The sequence below is a fragment of the Heliangelus exortis genome, chromosome 2 (assembly GCF_036169615.1).
Source record: "Heliangelus exortis chromosome 2, bHelExo1.hap1, whole genome shotgun sequence".
In the NCBI taxonomy this organism is placed as follows: Eukaryota; Metazoa; Chordata; class Aves; order Apodiformes; family Trochilidae; genus Heliangelus; species Heliangelus exortis.
The window spans coordinates 80738306-80756692 of record NC_092423.1 but is presented as its reverse complement, the minus strand read 5'-3'; the positions used below and the strand labels follow the sequence as shown (position 1 = coordinate 80756692).

Sequence of the window (18387 nt, the reverse complement as noted above, 5' to 3'; positions counted from 1 at the left end):
TTTTGCTGTGTTGTGCATGGGTGAGAGGTGGTAGAAGCAGCACACATTTGGCATTAGAGAGGTATCCAGGCGAATAGGCATGAAGACCCTTGAGATAGGTAAAGAAACTGGGTAATTCTCAAAATGTTTCATGGTAAACACACAGTTGCAGCTCTCTAAAAATGCTTAGTTTTGAGGCAACAAGGTTTGACATGGCTTGCTGATCAGTGTTGAAGCCTTAGGAGAAGTGTTGAAGGGTAGGGGAAAACTGAGATTTCCTTGTTAGGGTTGGAAGGAGAGAGGCTTTTGGCCTCTGCAGCAGATAAAAACAACAGCCTATCAGATGGTGCAAGTAGCAAGAACCTAACAAGCATAAAGCACTTGCAACCTTATTTCAGCCAATAATCAGTTATTGTAGCTACTACCCTGAAAGTTAAGCTTCAGGCAGGGTGCTGCAGCTGTTAAAGCATAAACGTGAGAAATATAAGGGGTTCAGCTGCTTCTGAAATGCCCACAGATGTATGATGAAATATACAAGCATAACAGACTTGTAACTTTTAGGTGTTAGGGGACGCCAAACTCAGAAGCCCAAGAGAGGCGAGGCTCCTGCAGCTCCATGCCCCCAGGTCCAACAAGGAGCAAGGCTGAGCCTGTATCCCTGGTAGGCACACATACAAACACCCATCTATAACACACATGTATATGTATATGTTATGTATATTGCTGGCCACACAAAGCAGCATAGACAGACACTCAACACACCCACAAACACAAACAGAACCAATGCCCCTCCAGTAGCTGAGCTCAGGAACCCAGTCTGCCCAGTAGCTGTCCCTGGATCCCAGTCTCCCCAGTCACTGGCACCTGGCCATGCCATCCCCTGTATGGCACAGTATGGATCCACCACTAACTGTGCTTAGACATAGAGGGCATCCAGCAAGTGGCCTGGGATTCTCACTCCCTGCAGCTGATAGCACCTAGGCATGCAAAACCCTGAGGCCCCCAGCTCCACCCCAGCTGCTGGTATATTTAGTCTCTTCTCTGCTCAGGTTTTCTCTAAACACCTTAATTTAAAAACAAAACAAAACCCACCAAAAAAAAAAAAAAAAAAAAAAAAAAAAAAAATAAAAAAACCCAAAACAACCCAGTCCCCACAAATCAAACCAAACAAAAACAAACAAACAAAAAATCAACCAAACAAAACTATTAAATGTTTTAGTCATATAACATTGTTCTGCATTTGGTTAATTTATGAACTATTTTATGAACTCATCACAAGAGCTACTGAATACCAGAGTCTCATAAATCAGTCACTGCTTGGTCACCTCTACTGCTCCTTCTTTTCTTGACTAATAAAATCTAATTTTTATAACACTTTTTTTGTCTTGGATATATTTCCTTTTAGCAAAATACATTTCCTTTAGCAATCAGAAATGGTGACACAAATACAAAATCTACTCCGTAACCATTTGCATGAACAGAGTTACAGTCTGATGTTCACACAAGGAATTCTAGAAACTTCTCTATCAACTTCCCAGAAGTGAAGTACTCACGTTAAAATAACTGCAATACAGACTGGGTCTCACATGTGCAGGCTGAGCAGAGGCACCTTCTGAGCATCAATAGAAAGCAAAGGAAGTAAGACTGTGGACAGCTAGGAAAAGCAAACTTCTCTGTTTCTCACATGACTTTATATTAGTATATATATTTATATTATATTTAATATATATTATATATATTAATATATATTTTATATTATATATAATATTTTTAATATTTATATAAAATTATATATAATATATATAATATTTTTATATTATATATAATATTTTTATATTATATATAATATATTAATATAATATTTATGTATATTATATATTAATATATATTATATTTTAATATAAATATTATATTTATATTTATATATTTATATTTATGTCATTCCTATTCCCATTACTGTGACAATATTAGACCCTATCTGGAAGATACCTACACAGAAAAGATGGCTTACTGAAGCAAACTTTTACTTTGTTGTTTACTACTTTGTTGATTTTCAGTTTTTTTGTTTTGTTTTAAATAATACCAAGACTCTTGTATAGATTTGCTTGTGTTTGTGCTGGTGAATTTTAGGCAAAGCACTGGTTACAGGAAGAGCAGAAAAGGAAGTGATGGTACTGATCAGAAGCAGAGTTTGGCCATACATTTATTAGTGATTTACACCTTAAATATGTGTAATAAATGTGTCTAAAATGCATGAGTGTAGCATAAAATGTAGGGGAAAAACACAAAATGCAAAGCACAGCTCCATTGTTTCTAGTGACTGTTTTCCATAACACCATATATTTCAGTCTAAGGAAGTATGCCTTTACAGGCATTTTAAATTACAGCCTTTGAATGGACTTTCATTTTAAATAAATGAGTTTTGGTACAGGCTCTTCAGCAAGCACTTGGAGTGGATATTAGTGAAATCTCCAGGTGATTTTGGTCTGCGGGAACAAGGTCTTTCACCTCTCTTAACCTCTGTATAGATTCCTTCAGAGAAACGTACTTCCTTTTTCTGCTTTTTGCTCCAACAGCAAGGCCAGCTGTTTGGCAGCCAGGCTGGGCACTCAGCCAGAGCATTACTTATTCTAGAAAAGGTTTTATCTTTCTTAAGGTATACTGTAAATATTTTGTTCTAGCAGTTCTGATTTGAAACTTTCCTGGGTGATTGATGAGATCTGCCCTGAGACATCACAGACCATTTCTTCTTCCTCCAGATGTAGCTTCTGTGAGACAAAACCCTTTTGTCTGTAATTTTTGCTGGGTTCCACGTAGCCCAAACGATAGAGCTGAAAATGGGGGAGGGAGTTTGAATCAGGCCCAGCGAAGAATTACACCATGCGGTACAAATGTCAAGAAATTATTCTCGGCAGCTGTGCAGAAAGCTGAGGCAAAACTGTCTATCCCATAAACAGCACAGTGAAGGACAAACCACTTCTGCCATGTCTCCCAGTCCTATGGCAGCACCATTGCCAGTGATGGCAGATGGTTTCCAGGCCAGCACCAGGCAATAGGATCCTTGCAGCCAGACTATGCAGCACGTTACACCCCGTAATCTGCCGTCAGCAAGAAACATCACACTCAAGGCAGGAGAGAGATTCCCCTCGCCACAAGGATGTAGGAAGTAGAAAACAGCAGGAAGAAATATGGGGGAAAAGATGAAAAAGAGAGATCATCCATATCCTCGGGACAGCAGTTGTAGACAGATTCTGGTAGGTTTTGTTCTCCACTCCTAACAGATAGAGCCCAAGGGGAGGCTCTGAAGCAGTCTGCACTTCACAGCTAAGAGTTTGCCAGAGATTCATGCAATGGCACTCTTGAAACATTCCACTGGGTAATATGTGGCATAGACCTGGACTATGTATTGTTCTCACAGGTAAGTTAAGGAAGAGAATGATCAAGAGAGTCCTCACTAGGGGTGTAGAGGGGGTCAATCTATACAAACAAGGAGCCAGAGGAGGATGACTGTGCTGTGTGGGAACTGGCCAAGTCACTGACACAGCATCCCAGGAGACGACTACTGTCAGAAAGGGTGACCCCTGCAACTTTGAGCTAAGCTGTTGACACAGGATGGAACCAACAGAAGCATTTAAAAATTTGCAACAAAGTTGTCAGTGAGGCACTTTTCAACCAGTTAGTGATAAAATGTATGTAGCTGGAAAGGGCAGTAGCATGGCTTCGTGCTCAGAATGACTTCTGTGGATTAGTTTTCATGGCCAATCTGGCTGAATTCCTCTTAACTCATGGTAAATGAACTGCCCAGGAGTTGTTCATTTGATGCATTTTGGTTTGCAGTTTTCTCCCACCATGCAACTCAGAAGCAGCACCTCTCCACACTGAGCCACATGGTTTAGCAGGGTTCTGAGAATTCTGCAGAGTCCTAAAAATGTTTACATTTACGTTGTGTTAGTGTCTGTCACCTACTGCGTACATGCTCAAGAGATTATTTCCATTCACAAAAACAGGTCTCATGAACCATATCTGTCACCACATCATGAGGAACCACCTGGGATAAACTTCATAGATATCACGAGGTAATTCTCACTAGCTATAGCCTAGTGATCAGAAGAGGCTCTTCAAGTGCTTCTAGGCAGCCCTAGGATCACAAAAGTATTTATATTGTGTCCCAAATAACTTTTTTTTCCAATGAGGGGTTTTGTGCATCCTTGCCACCACACAGACATTTGAGCAAGTTTTGATTTTCTGCCAGCAGAGCAAGTGCTCCATCTACTTGCTTCATGCGATCAGTCAATACCACACCATGAGCTCTGCCAGAGACTCTGCCAGAAAAAGTGTTCCATTGCAAGCTTCATCTGGCAGCAGCTACGACAAACAAACAGCTTCTGGTTAGAGTTAGAGTTGTAGTACTGGAGGCAAGACTGTTCAGAGGCAGACTCCTGCAGGGCAGTCAGACCTCTCTCTCACTCAGCTGGGAAACACAAGAATCACCAGTGAATTGTCTGGACATTAGAACTCAGCAGAGATCAATGGGTTGTGAGGCCTCCCAGGGGCCTCACAGAAGGAATCTGGAGCTGTTGGATGCTTTGAGCCAACAGTGTTTTTTAGGCATTGGAAAAAATAAATGAAACTGCCCCTTCATGAAGTTTCATGAGTGCTTGACCTTAGCACATGTCAGGAGGAATGGCAGCCTCTCCTGGCTCCAGCCCATGACCTTCCTGCAGGGGCAACAGCTGTTCTATTAGCTCAACCTAAGCAGAGCCATCACTGAGATCACCAGAAATACTGATCTGTTTCAACACTGACATTTCACTCCTCTTTCCTCATGCCTTTTGTGCTCTGACCACAGCAAAATAATGCTGTGACTTCAATGCTACATGCATGTCTGTAGAGTGCCCATCAGCCCAGAAGCTCAGGGACATAGACTTGCTCAGATTGGACACTAATATTGTGAACAGAATCCTGAACTTGGTTCACATGGCTGTGGAGTAGAGACTGCCATTGGAGATGACCATCATGTTCAGCACCCAAACCCACAGACAGTACATAGAGGCACTGCCATCACAAAGGGGCTTTGGGATATTCAGGTATGTCCTGTTCATCTGCAGTCTTTGGTATCTCAAAGGCATGCCTGTTCCACTGTATATGTGTATATAAATACTAATGTATATAAATACTAATGTATATAATAATGTATATAAATAATAATGTATATAAATAGGTACTAAGAAATTGAAGAAGTCCTGGAGAAGTCCCAGGTGATCCCTGTCCACAGTCTGCTCATGTACTGGAAAGAACTCATGCTGAGGCTGGTTTTCATGATGAATCAGTGCTCTGCCAGCTATCTTGCCCCTGTGGCAAACACCCACATCTGCCCATGCTACCTCCTGTGTTTTTCTCATCCCTAGTCCAGGTCTTTCTCTACATCAGATTAAACGTTCAGCCATGCTTTCTAACTGTCTTACACTTTTTCAGTCCTTCTTCCTATTTTTATTCTAAAGGACTTACTAAACTGTATTATTCTTTCCTATCAGTCCCTACCTAATCTATCCTATAGCTGCTGCACATTAACATTACCTAAAAACCCTGCCAAAAAATCTTGCTCTCCTTTGATCTTCTGTACTCCTCTGCTCACTTATCTGTGGGCCAATGGGGATATGGCTTGGGTCAGCACTTTTATACTGACATCAAGCCATTTTTCTTCTGGAAATCTCTTTCCAAGGTGTCCAAGTTATTTAGTTGTGGTCCAAGAACAGCCTAAAAAATAGCTTTGAAGGTGGAGATGCAGAACACAGACACACTTAAGGACAGGGAGGTTCATTGCAACAGAGTGCAGTTTCTATTTAAAGGGCGAATGCATATAGGTATGTGCATGTGCTACCTATAGATAAAGACTAGTGGGCAGGATGAACCAATAAAATTACATAGGCAACTGACCATGCAAGATGAATTACCTTCTAGAAATTTTTAGATCAAATATGGCTTTGATCTGGCTTGGGAGCTAATAAAAGTGGGCTACATCTTTCACCATGATAGTCTTGACTACCACCTGACGTAACTTTAATTCTTTCCACAGTCATTCAGTCATAAAGGATTCTTCCAAGTTTAGTATAGAAGCAGCTGGTGCCCTATCTGTTGCCATGTCAGCGTGGCAGATGAGGGCTCCAGGACACATCCTCACTCAGCACATTTTACATCAAGTCTCTTTTGTCCCATACATCTTACTACTTTCTAATCCTGTTTTTTAAATAGTGTCTTGCTTTTCTCAGCAGAAATCTTACATTCAACAGATCTGAAGGAAAACATTTTTATTGTAACATTGTCCTTACAAAGAATTACAGATTCTTTCCCTAGCAGATTCTTTCCCTAGCAGAAGGTTGAGCCATATAGCCAGATCTACATTTTCCTTCCATTTTAGAGCATGAGGAACCTTGCTGTGAATTGTGATCCCTTCCCCTTGCCATGATTCACATAGCAGGTTCTGTATGCCCTCAGCTGTCCTCTACACAGTAGCCTGCAAAAAGACAACTTAAACATGATCCTGGGACCTCCTAGATTGCAAACATGACTAAGGAAGGAATCCTGATCTGGTCCAGGAATTTGCTTCCATGAACTTTAATGAGAGTGTCCTTAATGTCTTTCCTCAATCTGTCATTCAAAGGCAAGTGGTTCTTCTTATAAAAGCAACTCCACATGGTTCTTTATGAACCAGGACAGGAAGACAGCACCTGATTTCATAGAATGCTCCGGATCTCTCAGAACAATACTTTCAAGAGTTTCATAGATATTTAACATTAACTTACGCTCTTTCTTTTTACAAATTTCCTGCACCTAAAATTATTCTCTGTTCTTGTTATCACAACTTAATTTCCATGTCCAAATAAGTTTTTCAGGAAATATAGTATGTAGGATTTAATTCTAGTCAATTAAGTGTTAGTGCTGACAGTATATTCTCTCTCTTCAGAAAAGCGAAAAGTCCTAAGAGCAGAGATTCCTAATATCTGAGTTAAAAAAGATGCCTTCCATAATCTCTCTCCTTCCGAACTTTCTCTAGATCAGGAAGAGAAACAAAATAGAAAACAAGAACAATGTAAAAATTTGCATAGCCTGTCCTTGAAACAGAACAATCAAATCATTATTTGGTTTATGTCATGGAACACTGTAAAAAAAATCGGTGTTAAGTATTTAATTGCTGTGTAATAAGGCAGAAGAAATACTCATAGTAAAGCAGCGTTTTGAAAGCAATTCCTACCAGAGCCCCAAGTATATCAAAGGAAATAGAACATGGGTATACCAAGGTGACACGTTTATCTTGCTCCTCTTGGAGTATTGCACATCTGTACAACCTACAAAGCAAGGAAAGTTCTCCAAGACAGAGCTCTTGCAAGAAGTGTTGACACATCCAGCACTGTGAGGCAAGAGTCACACCTGGCTGTCACACACAAGCCTGCCCCAAGGTGCCACCCTGCCTGCAAGTGTAATTGAGTGGCTTGTGAACTGCCTCCCACGCTTTCTCCACTTACCACCCAGCTATTTTATGTAGGCAGCTAGGAAAGGATTTTCATGTGCATGAACACGCCTGGCTGGAAGCTGCAGCTGTTCAGCTCTTGATTTATCATCTGTTCAGCTTCTCTGACATGAGGCTGGCAACTCTTGTGAGAGTGGGGGAAGATGGAGTGGGAAGAGGAGATGGCTGGTGGTTGACAGCTGCTCCAGCCTCTGCACTTTGTCTCTGAATATACCCTTACCCTAAATTTGGCTGACGCTGTGTTCATCAGAAGAGAACGCTGAGCCATGAAGAGTGGAAGGACTGAGCAAAGTGGAAGATTTAAGGAGGAAAAGATGACATGATTTTAGCCTGTTTAGGGTTTTTTTGTGCCAGGCCTTCCTTAATGGGAGACAGAAGCCATTTTGGTGATGATAAAAGACCAGGTTTCCAGCGGAGAGATTACAAGTGTGCCCTAAATCATGCCTTGTAGGAATTAGAAACTCCTGTTCTGCTTTTCCACTTGTCTCCCCATTGTGATCAGCTCTTTCTGAGAGAGGAAAGTTCTGTCTCTGCTCTCCAGTCCTGGAAGAAAAAAAAAAAAATCACAAAAGTGCAGCTAAGGAAATTGTCTCCTTTTTTCCTGCACTCCAACACAGGCTCCTGGTGACTACCACACTCTGGAGGTAATTTTTTAGAGATGAATCTCCTCGGCTGGACAGCCTTTCTGTCTGTCATGCCCCCATCCAGCTCAAGACTGTGGGTTTTTTCAGCTCTCTTCTCTTCCTGCCTTCAGCAGATAAAAAGACTGACCAGAAATACTGCTGAAACCTACTCTTGGTGTCTTCTCCATCTGTCCAATGGGCTACAAAGAAGGAGATCATAGCATGAAGGAGGCAGTGTGTCAGAGGCTTGCAGCTAGACTGTGGTCTTATGAAGGTCATTTGGGACAAAATCCTGGAGATGTGCTGGAGAGTTTGAAGTGCTGGAGAACCTGTTGGTCACCTCTCAGCCACTGTGTCGTCTTGGTGGAATCACACCTGTGGCAATTCCCAACTTCAGAGAACAGAACTAAGGTTGCATCACACAGGTATGCTATATTTGCATCTCAGCTTCCTGGGGTGTAAAACGAGCCATATTGAAGGTATGAGAAACTGCCTTCCTCTACCTGCATTAATGAGTTCAGGGGACTTGTTAGAAAAAAAATTAATAGCAAGCACTGGGCAGCATTGCCCTGTATACATCCCACTTAGCTATTCAACTCAATTGTCATTTTTTACCAAAACATATAAACTATTCACAGATTTGGAATCACAGCCATCAGGACATCAAAGTTATCAGCTACAAGGTTACCAAACACTTCAGCACTGTGACTGTTGCCAAATGAAAAATGCATTTGGCAGAGGATCAAACCTAAATAGAATCTTCATCCAACAGGGAGGTGTGGTTGTGTTTCCTGTGACAAGCAGACAGATTAAACCACTTTTTAACAGATTAATGAAATGACCTTAGGAGAAATGAGACTACATTTTTAGTCATTACTTTTGTAGCTTCCAAGTTAAATAAAGAGCAGATAAAAGGACATTGTATCAGGTATTTCAATATGACATTAATAAACTGAATTAAGCATTTGAACTCAACCATGGTAATCAAGGCATTGTGTCCCCTGAGGTTATAGTCTTCTCAATATCTGGAAAGATATCACCAATGGGAAGGATGCTCTTTTGAAAATAAAGCAAGTTTTTCTGAAGTTCAAAATTATATTTGACTTTCAAAATTTCTGAGTCTTACCTTCAGTATTTTCTTTCAGTAAAGGACAACTGACTTAAAATCAAACAGTCTTTTAAAAAAAAAAATCAATCCTTGCAAAGGAAATTCTCACTTTAAGGAGACAAGATTAGAAACACGCTTTATTTAATTTTTTTTTCAACTGAGATGCTAGAAACAGAGGAGATTAAGAGATGGTGTTAGAAGATGGTTATTTCTCTATTCCTTGTGCTACAACAGGACATTGGGTGTTATTTCTTCATGTTACACACACTTAAGAAGTAAACATGTAATGTCTCCTTTTCTGTAAAGGGGTTCCAGTGACTCATGACAAGCTCCAAAGCATCATGGGTTACACGAGTGAACTGGCGTGTTAACAAACCATTGCTTGAGAGATTTGTCACAGGAGACTTTCCTCTCATTGTCCTTAAAATGCAGATCCCTGAGTTGGTTGTACCCAAAACTTCCATCCCATGCCCACTATTAAACTCACATGGTATTTGCTGCCTTGACCATATAGAAGGAACTGGCAAAGCACAATTTTAGCTTCAGAAGTTCTGACTACAGGAACACAGTTTAACTGAGAGGCAACCCCTTCCAGGAAGACTGTAGCTACTTCAGGAAACAGCCTGGCCCCTTCCAAGACAGTGCTGGGATTGGGGAGCATCCTCCTCAAAAGCTGCTTCTGAGTTAATGCCTCTTACAAGGCAGCAGTCTGTACCACTATACCTCAAAATGAAGTAAGAGATAATTTAGGCAAGTGGAAAATCTGGCCCTCTTCACTTATAAAAGATGTCAGTGAGGCATTGCCTCCATAAGATCGGCCCTTGTGTTTGGTTTTTTTTTTTTTTTTAATTTGTTTATTTGTTTGGTTTTGTTTGGTTGGTTTTTTCCAAAACACCGATCAGTACTTTTTATTAAGATTTTTAACTCTGCAGCTTGAAGATGAGATCTATATCTGTTGTGTGGAAAGTCAAAACATGATACTAAAACAGTTGAGATCTCTGTGGCTTCCTCAGTCTTCTCTGAACTTCAAAGTGGATCTACAAACTAATCATCTTAACCAGCAGCATACCACACTGGCCAGGCTTGCGGAAATACTGCCGATGCTTGCCTCTCCCTGCTGAACCTGAGCCATCACAGAGGCAAGAATGTAAAGTATTCGGGGTTAAAAGAGGAATCAGCCTAATTCTGTGGTTTATTTCTTATGGCATTTATACAACAAGAAGTGTAGAGGGACTGGTTTATTTGTCTCCATTCAAATTCAATTAAACCCTAACAAAAAATTTCTAAAGTTAGAAAGTAACTTTGGTTTCATCAGCTGGAAATCCTGGTGAACACACTTTTATATGAGACAAGCTTAATGGCTCTTTCATGTGGTTTGGTTTTGGCTAGTTTACTGTATACTTTTACATGTAGTTTGTCTCTTATTCCTGCAGATCTGTTTCTTAACAAAAACAAATTAATTTCTTGTTGTTCCTAAATTACTTAAAACACTAAACATTAGGCTGTCACCCTCAAAGCTGTTTATCTTGCTCTGAAGTCTAAGGATACAGAGAATAGGGCTGCATCAAATACAACTGCCTTCTGCTAACAAATGACAGCCCTGTTCTATGACCCTCTCTCAATGCTCCCTTAGTGCCAGCTCTGCTCACAAAGTAAACTCATTCAAAACGAAGTGCTGAAAATGATTACTTGTCTTCCTAGTGCAGTTTTCTGCTGAATTAGTAAGTTAAATCGTTTCACTGATGAACATCAGGGCTTGTGTAAGGGAGTAGGGGAAGGGTGGCGCGGGATTACGGAGAGTAGGACCTCTCCTTATCTCTTCTTTTGTGTCATTACGTCACTAAATACCATAAGATGTACCTCACAGCTGCATTGGAGGGCTGTGGTAACTGGGATTCCCTGCTGGGATTTGTCATTATGCATTTAAAACCCTTCCCTTCTGCTGCTGTTCTGCAGTCAGGTGAGGGCTGTATCCAACTGACTGGTGATTCCTGGACCACTGGAGGCTCTGCAGGTATCCAAGGGAGAGGACAAGTGAGCCACACACATGCTGGAGCTGCTCAAAGAAAAGGGCAGATCTCTGGGTCAGAAAGAGAACAGTTATGAACGTCAGACTGGAAGGATGGCTACTAAAGCAGATCTTTAGACCACAGAACAAACGCTGTGAACCTGCATTTAATCCCGCTCTAAAAGCCATATGCACCCAGTGTTCACCACACATGACACCGTCCATCATAGACACCTCCTGGACGGGCACTGACCCCCTGAGATTCAAGCCCAAAACCCCTTATGTGTCCAGTGGAAATGCACCGCTTTCGTGGTTCTAGAAGGACAAATAGGAGAGCCTCTCCTTCCTTACAAACTGCATGTTTCCACCTGGACGCACTTCTAAGCCTCCCCCTTCATCCGGGGGGCCGGCACACCCCTTCTCAGCCCCACCACTCCCGGCCATCCACCCCTTTGGAAGCAGATCTGCCTGCACTCGCTTCCCACCTCAACCACTCCTCAAAATTCACCCTTTTACTTCTGTGGGCACCAGGGCTACACCTCCCTCCACGGGGACGAACCGGCAAGAGGGAGACAACGCAAGTACCGGTGCAACACCGCCCGCCGGACCGCGGGGGCAGCTCCAGCTGATAACGACTGCCGCCTCCCTCGCACCGGAGACCTACAGCGGGGGCCATGTTCACCAAACCCACGCTCGCCAGACCCACGCTCGCCAGACCCACGCTCGCCGCTCCCCCTGCCCCAGCCCGCCCCAGCAGCCACCTGCGGGGCTGAGGGAGGGTCTCTTCACGCATGCGTGATGGCCGCCGAATTTCTCCCTCCACCCCGCTCCCACTCAAGCGCTTCCGAATACGCCCGACGCCCCGTCCCCCCTCCATCCCTCCTCCCGGCGCGCATGCCAGGGAAACCTTCCCCGTGTCCTTCTCCCACCCCCTTCCCACCGGGCTCGGCGGGCCTGGCCCCTCCCCCCGGCGGAAGCCACGGCGCATGTGCGGTTGCCAGGGCGGCCGTCTCCGGTGAAGGTTTAAAATCTGCGGGGCATGCGCAGAGCCGGTTCTGGTCCTGGCTGGGGGACGCCACATTGGAACGGCGAGGGGAGCGCTCCGGGCAGCGCCGGGCCGGGTACAGTTTGCGCTGCCGCCTCCACTCCTCCCGAACCGCGCTCTCCTCGCCTGGCCTCGCCCGGCTCTGCCCTCCGCCTCCGGCCGCCCTCCCTCCCTCCCTCCTTCCTTCCTTTCCTCCTTCCTTTCCTTTCTCCCTCCTTCCCGCGACACATGCCGCTGCTCCCGGCCCGTGTCTAGCGGCGCTGCCGGGCCCGGCGGGCTGAGGCGAAGGAGTAGGCGGCGGGCGGTGAGCGGGCGGCGGCGCGGCGCTCTGGCCGGGCCGTGAGGGTCGGAGGCGGGCGGGCGTGGATGGATCCCCGCGTGGCCTGGATCCAGCCCGAGCAGAAAGGCCCCGCGAATGCGCTGTGGATGCAGATCTGGGAGACTTCGCAGGGCGTGGGGGGCCGGGGCGGCGCCAGCTTCTCGCACTACCTCTGCCTCAACTCCCCGGCATTGGACTCCGCCGCTTCCCCTCCCCGGGGCCACAGCTGCGTGCGGCTCGGAGCGCCCGGCGGCGGCGCCTGCTGCTCCTCGTCCTCGCCGCCTTCGCCTTCTCCTTCCCCTCCGGCCCTGCTGACCGGACTGGTTCCCGCTGCTACCGCCGGCCCGGCGGCGGTGAACGGCGGCGGCGAGGGAGGGAGGCGGCTGCAGAAGTCTCCTTCCGTGTCTTCCTCATCCTCCTGCTCGTCGGTGGAGTCCGGCACCGAGAGCCCCGGCTTCTCCTCCTCGGGATCGTGCAGCGGCGGCGGAGGCGGCGGCTCCTCCTCTTCCTCCTGCGGCCCCCGGGCGGCGGCGGTGGCTCCTCCCGGGCTGCTGGGCAGCGGCGGGGTCGGACCCGGGGAGTTTTTTAACTTCCACGAGAACAAAGTGAACGGTGTGAACGGGCACCACCAGCCCCCGCACCTGGCGCGCAGCCCGCACCCGCCGCCGCCGGCCTCTCCCCAGCAGCACCAGTACCACCCGGGCCGTAGGAAACGAGAGAATAAAGCCAGCACCTATGGGATGAATTACCTGCTCTCCGGCAGCCGTGGCGTCGCCATCAACAACTCTCCCCACCAGCAGCGGCAGCCGCCTCAGCCAGCTCTGCAGAGTCCCGGCACACCCTGGAAGACGAGGAAATACAGCCCGGGCGTGCAGGGGTGAGCAACCGGGGCCCTGCTGCAGCCCGAGGGGAAAGGGGGTCCTGGGCAGCCTCGCCGGAGGGTCCTCCAGGGACGGGGGTGGATGGCCTGGGAGCACACGAACTGCTCTGGCGGCAGCGAGGTTGATGATGGGGGATGGCGGGGTCCAAACCAGGTTCTTTCGTAAATCACCTTGGTGTCTGCTGGCTGGGTGGCAAGGACTGGGAACCCATACATTCAGGGGGTTTAGGCCCTGCTTGGTGGTAGGTTGGGAGGTGAAGATGTCAGGCTGCTATCAAACGTCACTTATGCTAGTTAAAGATGGGTGGGTGGGGGATATTGTCAGCCTCCTAGGGGTCAACTCGGATTTTAAGGGGAAAGCAGAAGGCTTCAGTTCAGAGGAGTTCAAAGAGGATTCGCGCTAGTTTTTAAATGCCTCTGCTGAGGCTGTAGCAGGGTGATTGCTTCGGGGAGTGTTAGGAACATCAGTTGAGAGGGGGGTGCCCTATAAGCTTGGAATAAGCTTTGAAAGTCATTGTGGTCTTAAAACATTCAGAAAACTTATGTCTCTAGCATAGCTTGGCTTTCTGAAGACAACACTTTTGTTAAACATCCTATTCTGTGGCTGTAACTTGCTCATATGGATAGTTAATAAGGCTGAGTATTTATTCACTTTGGTGTGATCGTCATGCACAAGGCACTAAACTTGAACAAAGCAGTTCTGGATTGCTCCATGCTTCTGCATTTCAGCTGTCAAATTTCACTCAGTCAAGTTTGCTTCCTAATGTTAAGGCTATTTTATTGAAGGAAATATTGCTAGCTGCATTGGTCGATCATAGCAGATTTCTGATGTCACGTCAAAAATACTTTCTTGGAACTCTTAAAATTCACGACCCTTGGGTGCCCGTGGAGTTAAGGCACTGCATATTTGTAGAGAGAAATAGGTAAAGGTAACAGTTACTTTCAGAGCTGGAGAAATTTAAGAGATTTAACTCAGGAACAGTGTCTTTTCTCTTTTAGGTGATAGTTTTCAGCTGTTGACTGCATCAAAGTAATCCAGAATATTAAAAGATGTTTCTGAAGTTCTGTTTCTGCAAACTGTTTTTAGCCTCTTCTGGGAAGGTGAAGACTTGTGTCTACTGCTTTTTAATTCCAAACTGATAGGAAAAATGAAGATTGCTTTGATGGGAAGCTCAGATTTGGATGTTTTAAGAGCTGCCATATGCTAGGAGCTTTGGGTCCTGTACTAGTAAGATAAATGTCTGAAGTTCTGATAATATCTTAAAAACAGTTTTGATTTCTTCAGCAGAACGACAAGTTAATATTATAATTTATTTATGTAAAACAAGTCGGTGTCACTGAGTTAGAGATCTCCAGGCAGGTGGATGAGGGAGTTGCCTGAGGTCACCAAGCAGACCTGTGGCAGACCCGGGAACTGAATCCAGGCACTGGAGGTTCTGTCCTCTGGTTGTTGGGCAGCATCACCTATGCCAATCCCATATCCTTATCTTTCATCTTCTCCCCATTTGTTTTCTGTTGGCTTTCCTTTACTAACGCTTATGCCACTTTTCAATTCAAGTATAAATTTGTAAAGAACCCATGCACAAGGAAATTGTTTGTGCAAACTTTAGTGGCACTGTTTCAGTTCCATGATACTTCTTGTTCCACTGTTAGTACAGTGAGACCTGATGGTAGGGGTGGGACACCTGTAACTATGTGTAACTATGTGAGCATATGTGATCCCATAGTTCTAGAGTGTCTCATGATTATTTTGTCAAATCATTTAGTTTCATAAAAAAACTGTACAAATGTCATAATTTTCCTTAAAGTAGTAGGGACCTTGTGCTGAAGGAGAGCATGGAAGTTGAAACCATAGGTTTAAATATGAGAAGCAGCTTCTGCCTTAAACTTTTTGAGTTTGGTTACCCTAGATGAATTTTTGATAAGCCTGTATTCTAAAATAATTTTCTGCTAGAAAATTTTTATGAAGTAGTCACATGATTTACGTAGCAAAAATGCTGTCACTGATGGAGTGATTTAAGGTAATGGCTCATAACTGGTGAGTTTAACTTCATTTTCCTGAAGGCAGACTGTTGTATTATTTGGCTCTTCAAACAAAAAATGCACTGAAAAGGCTAGGGTGGGAACAGAGCCATACAGAAGTTTCTTCTGGATTCTTTGTTGCCTGGTGTTACTTGGAACTGTCAGCCCAGTCCTGAAGCATCACTTCCATAGCTGTGATGGTCGATTGACAGTGCATCATCAGTGATGTTAAACTTGTGTATGTGGCTGTCAAAAATGTGATCCTTACAGTCTTCAGTTGTGTTCTGCTTTGGATGTAAATTATACGAGGAGGGACTTGATTATTGATGCTGTTGTGTTTTATATGTGGCTTAATACTTCCAACTAACTTTTCAGATTACTTGTAAATATTGAATGAATTTACTGAAGAAATACCTGGCATATCTGCTTGGTACAATATAATGCTGTGTAAAAACAAAAAAACTGGCTTGAGGATTAGTGTGGATATCAAAAGTATTGTGACACTTTGGAGTGATGCTGTGCCTGGACTAATTAGTGTTGCATAGCATCTGACAATTTACAGTAATAATTTTTCCCCCTCCATACCTGTTGCCTTTAACCATCTTGATAATGACATAGAAGTTTTGTAGTAGAGCACAAACACCACTTAATTTGGTTAGGCTGATGGAGAATGTAGGCCAGCATTTTCTGGTGACCATAGCAGATACCTGCAGGGAGTTCTTATAATCAGGGTAGGTTATGACAATGCTTCCCCAGGAGTGTTACTTCAGTGTTTACCAGTTTGCAGCTGGAGCAAACTGTGCACTGATAGTGAAGTCCAGAGATTAATTCTATATTGTTTTATTTATTCACCATATGCTGAAGTGCTTTTAATTCTGCTCTTGGTTTGTTTTTTGTTTTTTTTTATATATATATTGCTGAATGTTGGTGACCAAGATAAATTGAATTACTGGGTTTTTGTGCATTGTGGTCTTGAAAATGCATTGCATTCAAGACCCTCTGTAGCTCTATTTCTGTGTTTGTCAACCCTTGCTGCTTAGTATGCTGTTGTCAGAGATGGACAATTCAAAATAACACGTAGGTATGACATGTTATCAGCCCCTGCTGCAATTTTTATTTTCTTGTGTATTGACAGAGCTGTAAAAATGCAGATTTTGGAAACTGAAGTTTTCACTGTCTGCAGAGAAGCATCCAGCACTTGTAGGGGCCTTAGGATGGTATTCTAACTTTTTCCTGGACATAACAGTGTTGTGTGTCTCTAGTACCACCTATGTTGGGCTATGCTGTGTCTGTTACCTGCAATGTTAGGTGGATACCTTTAGTGAAGGTCTTAATGTAGGAGACAGCCAATGCTGGCAGTGTACACTCAATTCTTGTTTAATTTGGCTTTAGAATCAGGGCAAAATATACTGTAGTATGCAAGGAGGAGGGCGATAGTTGTTGCCTGTTGGTCATAGTAGATATCTGGAGAGAGATTTTAGAGCACCAGGACCTGGTTGAACAGATTGTTTTCATGCCTAGAGGCTGGTACACAGCAGAGTTAAGGGTAGCTTTTTGATGAATTGTCAAAAGAACAGAATATCATTTTTGTAGTCAAAGTAGAGTGGGTAAAGCCCAAAGTTCCCTATAAAGTGGATGCCTAGCATACAGTTAGACATTGAAGCTCTTTATAGTGGAAAAAGAAAGAAAGATTTTGGTAGCAGTAGACTTCAGAGAGAGCATAGAGCTAGGGATCAGAAAGGCTGAGCTGCACTAGTAAAACATGAGGGTTTTGAATGACAGGTGCTCACATCTGGGATGTGAAAGGAAAATTGGATGTGTTTGAAGCAGTTTAATCCTGGCATCAGCTTCACAATGCTTTTCACAGTTTGGGTTTGGTGGTAGAGATAATTGGCACTAAGAACATAAACAGCTGCATGGGGTGAGCCCATTAGAGGCCAGTGCCAACGCTGGGAGAAAAATATGTCAACATGAACCTGTGGTATATCCTGGAATAATCTTTCAAATTTCAATGATCCATCATTCTTGAATTACCTGGGTTACACTACAGGCAGTGCATTGTTAAGCTTTTTGTGGAGTTTATATATGAATTTGTCTCACGGCATGTTGAACAGGTAGGAGCTTCTGGGATCAGCAGCATCCTGTGGCAAGGTGTTCCTCAGCTAAGCTATGCATTATGTAGAGATCATTTTATTTATTTATTTTGTCCTGAGGCTGTCTCTAGGGTTGTAATTGCTGTCAGCCTCAGGTCTATGAATTAATGATGCAGTCCATGAATGCTCTCTGCAGCTGACTTGAAAGGGAAGGGAAAAGCTGAATCACTTGACAGTTGCCTGTTTTCTAGTCTGTTCAGTCATTCCTTCTGTTGAAAGTGTTTCCTACCTCTAGATGCTTATCACCTCTGTATAAATCTGTATACACCAGATTTGAGTTCTGGTGTATCTCTGGGACTCAGGCAAACCAGATCTGCGTGTGTGATAGTGTCACAGTATTCCTACATCTTAGGCTATCTTGTATTTTATTTCATGAATACTAACATGGGACTTGCATGTTCTATTTGTCTGAGTAGACCTTCTAACAGAATTTCTTTCTTGATTCTCAATGCTAGATTTGGTGCAGAGCCCCTCACTGCATCTTTGAAAAGAAAATCTTCTCATATGCCTGTTGTGCTTGTATTTACCTTATCTCAGATTCTGCTTTCTTGTGCAGTATTTTGATGTCCATCTGCAGTTCTTGAGCTGTCTTATTCTAAGTAACTGTGCAGCCTCAGACTTGAAGCCTTGGTATTTTTCCATCTTCCAGATCACATACATGAATGTTGACTAGAACAGGGCACTTTGAGGCTTCACTGGTGACCTTACTTTAATACGAGCTC

The 18387-nt window shown here is 44.0% G+C and overlaps 1 protein-coding gene and 1 long non-coding RNA gene across 6 annotated transcripts in view; one reads left to right on the top strand and one right to left on the bottom strand.

Moving 5' to 3' along the window:
- Window positions 1-8714: 8714 nt before the first annotated feature.
- Window positions 8715-11938, bottom strand: LOC139792843 (uncharacterized). The gene is made up of 2 exons (XR_011724407.1): window positions 11099-11938; window positions 8715-8921 (listed from the first exon to the last, which is right to left on the bottom strand). It is a non-coding gene; the product is annotated as an uncharacterized lncRNA (long non-coding RNA).
- A 219-nt stretch (window positions 11939-12157) lies between these two features.
- TENT4A (terminal nucleotidyltransferase 4A) overlaps window positions 12158-18387 on the top strand; it is a 57216-nt gene continuing 50986 nt past the window's right edge. Inside the window, exon 1 of one of the 5 annotated variants that reach the window (XM_071736711.1) lies at window positions 12158-13487. In XM_071736711.1, coding sequence (XP_071592812.1) covers window positions 12658-13487 — 830 coding nt within the window. In that variant the 5' untranslated portion in view covers window positions 12158-12657. The remainder of the gene's footprint in view (window positions 13488-18387) is intronic. The other 4 variants (XM_071736708.1, XM_071736712.1, XM_071736710.1 and 1 more) reach the window with 4 other exon arrangements.